The sequence below is a fragment of the Camelina sativa genome, chromosome 3, assembly GCF_000633955.1.
Source record: "Camelina sativa cultivar DH55 chromosome 3, Cs, whole genome shotgun sequence".
Lineage (NCBI taxonomy): Eukaryota > Viridiplantae > Streptophyta > Magnoliopsida > Brassicales > Brassicaceae > Camelina > Camelina sativa.
In genome coordinates, this window is record NC_025687.1 from 1,693,652 (window position 1) to 1,699,713 (window position 6,062).

Genomic DNA, 6,062 nt, shown 5'->3' on the forward strand with positions numbered 1-6,062 from the left:
TCCCATAAATCAATTCAAAGCCACATAGATAACACAAATTTGGGATAGATAACACCATAAAATGAAATATTTCACGTTGAAGGAAGACTATAAGCACAGAATTCATTTTAATTAGTTAATATTTACCAGAATAGATGNGCGAAAAAAAATCTCATCTTTCATAGCAGTGACGGAAAATGAGCTATATCCGTCTGCTATCAATGTACATATTTGTTGTAGTGTTTCTAGTATTATATGAAATAATTGTGCGGACCGTCACTTTTGTATTTGACCATGACTGATACTCTCCGCATAAGCAAATAAATCCCATAAATCAATTCAAAGCCACATAGATAACACAAATTTGGGATAGATAACACCATAAAATGAAATATTTCACGTTGAAGGAAGACTATAAGCACAGAATTCATTTTAATTAGTTAATATTTACCAGAATAGATGATTAAAACTAATTAGGATTTTCCCAATAGAAAGCTGTATATACAGACTTACAGTGGAGCAAAGAACTGCATAATGTGTATTTGAATTAAAAAAATGTTTTTCCTAAAAGTGGTTGATTAATTTCCAACAAAATAATCAACTTCCCATTAATTAGTATCCTTCCCAAAATGAAAACAATCATTATTCTTAAATTTTAATTTGCATTTACCTTTTAATTTTTCCTTACAATGTTTGACTACTTTATATGTCTAGATATACCTATCTATATATCTTCATTTTCTTTATAGAAAACATTTACAGAAAAAATCCTGAACTAAATTCATGCATGATATTAGAACATAGTAAACGAAATGCATGCATGATATTATAGATAATAAATCCATCGTTATCATCATCATCATCATCAATAGTAAAACAAAGATAACACATATGGAAAAATATATTTCCTCATATAGTAGTCTTAGTTGGCGTCAGCTCTTCTCCTTTTCACTCATAAAACTTGTGTATATAAATAGTTGAAATAGATGTGTCTTAGGTTCTTCATCCCTCATTTTTTTTCTCTTGCATCTTCTCATTAATACAAAGCATCAAACCTAATCATCATGCCATATTCAAAGCCCCAAGAATGTGGAGTTTGTAAGCGAGTCTTCTTATGTCCACAACACCTAATCGCACACATCAACGCTTTTCACTCCAATCGCCATTTTCCCACCTTCTCTTCCCCAGCCGCCGCTTCACCCACCACCTTCCGCCACTACTCCAACCAGCTCATGAACCGGAACCGGAACCCTAATCCTCCTGCTTTTCAGGCGAGGACTCATTTGGATTACTACCGTAGTGGTTATTTGGATGATCAAGGGAACTTTCATAAAGGGTTTCCACCGGCGCCGCCGGCTATGATGACTCCGGCCAGTAAATATAAGTTTTTGCTGCCAAAGACGCCTAAGATATCGAAGACGCCGAAGCTGATGGATCTTTTTCCGGAGGAGACGTCATTGGAATGCATCCGTACGCTGCCGCTTCTTTGCCAGCTGGAGCAACGGAGACCGGAGGAAACTGTGACGGAGAACGGTGGAACCAACTCGAGTTTCATCGATTTGTCATTAAGGCTATGATGACTCTTTTGTAGTAGACTTGCCCGGTTAAATTAATTAAAATTAAACAAGAAAAATATGATTCTCGATTGGAGAAAATTAGGATTGTATGATAAGTGCTATGTCTTTGTTGTCGTTGTTTTAACAGTTCTTTGGACTGATTAGTGTATTATATTTGTGTTTCTTTTCGGATATTATTGTGTTTTTTCATTTTGCACCATATCTTCTTGTTATATCTTTTGACCATGATTATTATGAGATTCATGTCTAAATTGATTAAGTGCGTACATGTATACGCATTATATTAGATTAGAGAACGTACAACTAAAACGGAGAGACAACAAGTGTGTGTGCCTAATGTGTATTGTGAAGAAATAGTTTCTATACACATGAACTATTTATGTTTGTCAGCTTAAGGTTATATGCCACGTTTTGGGGCTTTCTTTGCCACTTTCAAAAGTTAGTTTGCAAGAGTAATGATCACATTTTATAACTTAGGAACGTAACATGTTTTTATCGTATATTAAATTTATACTCTTTGGCCATTTCAGAAGAGAGAAGACAGTGAGATTTGATTTAACAGATTTGGACGCTGATTTGATGTGGACATTCATTATATGCATTCGAATATAAAATCTTATTTTTTGGGTCTATAATATTATTGATATAATATAATAATATGTACATTGAAGAGTTAACAGTCCGAATTAGTAAAAAATATTATAAATAATTAATATATGAAAGCTAACATTTAAATTGAAATAAAGTAAAGATGAATTAATAACAATTAATTTGAATAAATGACGCCATACATTATCTTCTTATTACATGGATACTCGTACTACAATTGCTTTCATATAGTATTACTTTTGGAATAGAATAATTAAAGTACCAGTGTAATATACCACGTCATTATAATTTTTAATGAGTCTCTATTAAATATCATCATATCTAAACTTTGTAAATTTTAGGGGCATTTTCAATTTTAAATAAAATGCAGATGAAATAACTTCTTTAGACTATTATATCATTCAAATTTTCAGTTTTTTTATTTATATTAATTAAGTCAACTTTATAATATCTCAAATAGACGTGTCAATACATCTATCAGAAAAAAAATTACTAATTTAGTAAAAATATATATCATTTATAAACATTTAAATGAAATTTCTGAATAATTCAGCCAATTATATAGTGCCACATATGTCAAAGTAATAATAGTGATATTAATAATTTAATGATTGGACAACAGATAGATGAAACTGATTTTCTTTATGGAAATTTATATTAACTTTTGGAGTATTATAAATAGACAATTAACATAAATATGAGACAATATATTTGGAAGACTAATTTCAATTTGGAGAAATATCGTAAAATAATTACATATGGAACAACCAAAGTAGACAACTTAACAGGTTAGAAAATAGAAGATGGTCAAGAAGAGGCTACAGATTGGATTGATAAAGATATCTTAGCAAGTCTGAGTTCAATTTTATGCAATCTATCTTATATCTTTTCAGCGTATAGTTTTAATGTCAAGGCTTCTTGACAAAAGTAATGTTGTTGGTTAACAAGTTTTGTCAAAATGCGATTACGCAAAGAACTTTTGTGTGAGTGAGTGGTCTTGTCTTCTTCCTCTCGGCCCGTAAAAACCTCTCGTCGACTAGTTCCTTTTTTTTTTTAACCACCAATGAAAAATTAGTTCTTAAAATATATATAAACAGTAAAAATAATAGCCTTGACAAGGTTTTTTTTTTGGTTAAATAAAATATAGTGATCTTCTTCTTCGTCTTCCCTCAACCAAGAATTTGTCTGAAACCTATTCTTTCTCTCCTTCTCTCTCTCTCTCTCTTTCTTTCCAGTTCCTTTCACAATTATTTCGAACATGAAAATCAATACCATCGAGGTTTGAACTCTCTCCGATCTCGTTCGATGTTAAAATTTGTTCTTTGTTAGGGTTTGGCACATTCACATAGTTAGAGCATCTGAAGTTCTAACCGGAAACCATTCCTCCCGAGATGGCGACCGTGAAAGGCCTTCTTAAAGGCCTTCGCTACATTACTCAAATTTTCGGTTAGTCTCATAAAATGATTCACAACTACATTATAACCTTTTCTTGTAATACAAGTCGCAACTCTGTATATATATAAAGATAGATTCTAATTGCAGACGAAGATAAAGACAAGGATATGCAGATCGGGTTCCCTACAGATGTGAAGCATGTCGCCCACATCGGATCTGACGGTCCCGCAACCAATAGTACGCCAAGCTGGGTATGGGTTGTACACAATTCTACTTATTTTGCCACCGTGTATGTAAAAGTATACTCATCATTGGTATTTAAAAAAAAAACTGTAGATGGGTGACTTCAAACCTCAAGAAAATGAGAATGCTCAAGTAGTTTCTCGAGGAGATGCCAATAACAACAATCAAATAGGAGAAGGAGTTGGATTACAAGAGTTGTTGCCTCCTCCTGAGAAACCGAAGCATAAGAAGACGAGGCGTAAATCCGAGACGGTCTCACAAAGCGGTTCACCACCTAGGCGAAACAGCAGTGCATCAGCATCAGATATGCAACCTAAACACTCAAGACGTCACCACAGGAGTAGGCACGGGTCGATAGATTCATCGCATGATCCATCAGTTAGGAGGAGGCGTGTTGTCTCGGTTGCCACTGACATGGAAGGTTCTTACCCTCTTTCAGACGGTTCTTCTACTACTAGAAAGTCTACAACACGTCATAGGAAGCCGAAAGGATCAGGAGGTGGAGGAGAGCTATCGATGAAAAAGACAAAAGGGAAAACCGATAATCCTATTGTTCAATCAGTCGATAAATGTAATGATAGTATCAGCGACAAAGACTAAAACACACACACAGGATGGTTTTGGTCACCTATGTTCCGTGTCAATTGTCTCGTCAGTCTTTCTTTAACTGTTCCGAAGAGAAAAACTTATTTGTTTCACAAACAAAATGGTTAACCCACTTGCCAAGTGATGAAATCACAGGAGAAATCCTGGTTTAATTAATGATCAAGAACATTCTGGTGACAAGAGCTACAAAAGTTGGATTTGAAACATTTTACCATTTCAATGATTCTACTGAAAAAAGATTCAAACCACTGCTTTAAATCATCTAAATAGTTTGGCAATGCTAGAAGAGATGGAATAGACATTAGGGATTGAACAAACCGGGCAATGCCAAGAATGGGACAAAGCTCAACTATTGCCTAAAAGAAGACTACATAAACATACCTCATCTCATCATCAGATGAATCTACAGTTTCTACTTCTTGCGAAGATCTATACCAGCTTTCTTGGCAACAGCTTCGAGCCCGTTTTTCTCAATGGTCTTCAAGGCCTTGGTTGATAAACGAAGTTTGACAAAACGTTTGCCAGCTTCCCACCAGACTTTTTTGTATTGCAAGTTAACGAATTGCAACTTCTTCGTCTTGTGGTTTGAGAAAGACACTTTGTTTGCTCTGTTTGCTTTCTTCCCAGTAAAAGGGCAGATTCGTCCTGAGATGCACATGAGACAATAATACCAAAAAAAGTTTTAAAATTGAAATATTTCATAAGCTCCTGCATTCACAATTCAAAACTTGAAGCATTGATGAACTCTACTCAATGTTAAGACAACGGAAACCCCAAAAAAATTCAAACTTTATAACACAAATTGTTGAACCCTAATTAATTAAAAGTAAGTCAGGAATAAGAATGGAGAGAAGCGTACGAGCGACGATGGGTTGAAGAAGAGAGGGAGCGGAAGGTAAAGCTATGCGATTGATGACATCACTGTAACCATATGAAATTCTTACGCCGCTGAGTTGAGAAGTGAGAAACCCTAATTCCGTTGATTTCGCCACTGATTTCGGCTGAGATACGGAAGCAATCTTCAGCCAAGGCCCTTGCGTCACCATTGTAGCCATTGTTGTTACCGAATCTAAAACAAAGGATAACGCTACAGCCAACAACAGTCAACAGGTAAAGGAAGAGGACGAGAGGATCTTAATGGGCGGGTACGACGTCGTTCTGATTATCACACTGTTGTAACTCGGTTAGCTCTAAACCGGATAGTACGACGTCGTTCTGATTATCACACTGTTGTAACTCGGTTATCTCTAAACCGAGTTTATGTCTAAAACCACAAAAAAACATTTACTAACGAACAAGCAACTTTGTTTTGTAACTCTTAAAAATCTCGAAACACATATACAAATTACAACAGACCATAGGATAGAGGAAGATGACATTTTAAATATGTTTTTGAATAACTTGTGTCATCTTCGTTTTCCCAATTGGAACGATTTTTTCAAAAATTGATTAGCGAGACGATCGTTTCTATAGCAAAGAACTCGCAAAATCGTGTTTGGATCCGACCTATTCCATCGTCCAGTTGTTGGAGGCATGGGGAGTTTTTGCCCGGTCCCGACCAATCCCATTCCACTAGACTCGCATGTCACGATGCTGAAGTCTTCCATAAGTTGTTCTGTTGGTTGTCCCATAAGTTGAATCACTCCTTCAACT

At 35.2% G+C, this 6,062-nt stretch overlaps 4 protein-coding genes across 5 annotated transcripts in view; 2 read left to right on the forward strand and 2 right to left on the reverse strand.

Moving 5' to 3' along the window:
* On the forward strand, window positions 1,044-1,556 carry LOC104762246. Its single transcript, XM_010485501.1, has one exon. It carries the CDS (start codon window positions 1,044-1,046, stop codon window positions 1,554-1,556), a length of 513 nt encoding a protein of 170 aa, XP_010483803.1.
* On the forward strand, window positions 2,947-4,448 carry LOC104762270 (CRIB domain-containing protein RIC3-like). The gene is made up of 3 exons (XM_010485533.1): window positions 2,947-3,611; window positions 3,708-3,811; window positions 3,897-4,448. The coding sequence occupies exons 1-3, from the start codon at window positions 3,557-3,559 to the stop codon at window positions 4,401-4,403; spliced, it is 666 nt and encodes a 221-aa protein (XP_010483835.1). The 5' UTR covers window positions 2,947-3,556; the 3' UTR covers window positions 4,404-4,448.
* LOC104762256 (50S ribosomal protein L28, chloroplastic-like) lies at window positions 4,181-5,530 on the reverse strand. Of its 2 annotated transcripts, XM_010485520.2 has the most exons (3): window positions 5,269-5,530; window positions 4,791-5,054; window positions 4,181-4,266 (listed from the first exon to the last, which is right to left on the reverse strand). In XM_010485520.2, exons 1-2 carry the CDS (start codon window positions 5,462-5,464, stop codon window positions 4,822-4,824), a joined length of 429 nt encoding a protein of 142 aa, XP_010483822.1. In that variant the 5' UTR covers window positions 5,465-5,530; the 3' UTR covers window positions 4,181-4,266; window positions 4,791-4,821. The 2 variants fall into 2 exon arrangements, with proteins under 2 accessions (XP_010483822.1, XP_010483813.1); XM_010485511.2 differs by lacking the exon at window positions 4,181-4,266 and having other exon boundaries at window positions 4,531-5,054.
* LOC104762277 overlaps window positions 5,544-6,062 on the reverse strand; it is a 13,158-nt gene continuing 12,639 nt past the window's right edge. The window contains exon 10 of the mRNA XM_019239439.1: window positions 5,544-5,673. Within this exon, the coding sequence (XP_019094984.1) occupies window positions 5,544-5,673 (130 nt within the window). The remainder of the gene's footprint in view (window positions 5,674-6,062) is intronic.

Coding starts and splice junctions, on each gene's coding strand:
- LOC104762256 (XM_010485520.2), bottom strand. CDS start 5,464: ATGGCTACAATGGTGACGCAAGGGCCTTGGCTGAAGATTGCTTCCGTA. Junction 5,055..5,268: donor TCTTCAACCCATCGTCGCTC/GTACGCTTCTCT, acceptor TGTGCATCTCAG/GACGAATCTGCCCTTTTACT.
- LOC104762246 (XM_010485501.1), top strand. CDS start 1,044: ATGCCATATTCAAAGCCCCAAGAATGTGGAGTTTGTAAGCGAGTCTTC.
- LOC104762270 (XM_010485533.1), top strand. CDS start 3,557: ATGGCGACCGTGAAAGGCCTTCTTAAAGGCCTTCGCTACATTACTCAA. Junction 3,612..3,707: donor CTACATTACTCAAATTTTCG/GTTAGTCTCATA, acceptor TTCTAATTGCAG/ACGAAGATAAAGACAAGGAT. Junction 3,812..3,896: donor CCAATAGTACGCCAAGCTGG/GTATGGGTTGTA, acceptor AAAAAACTGTAG/ATGGGTGACTTCAAACCTCA.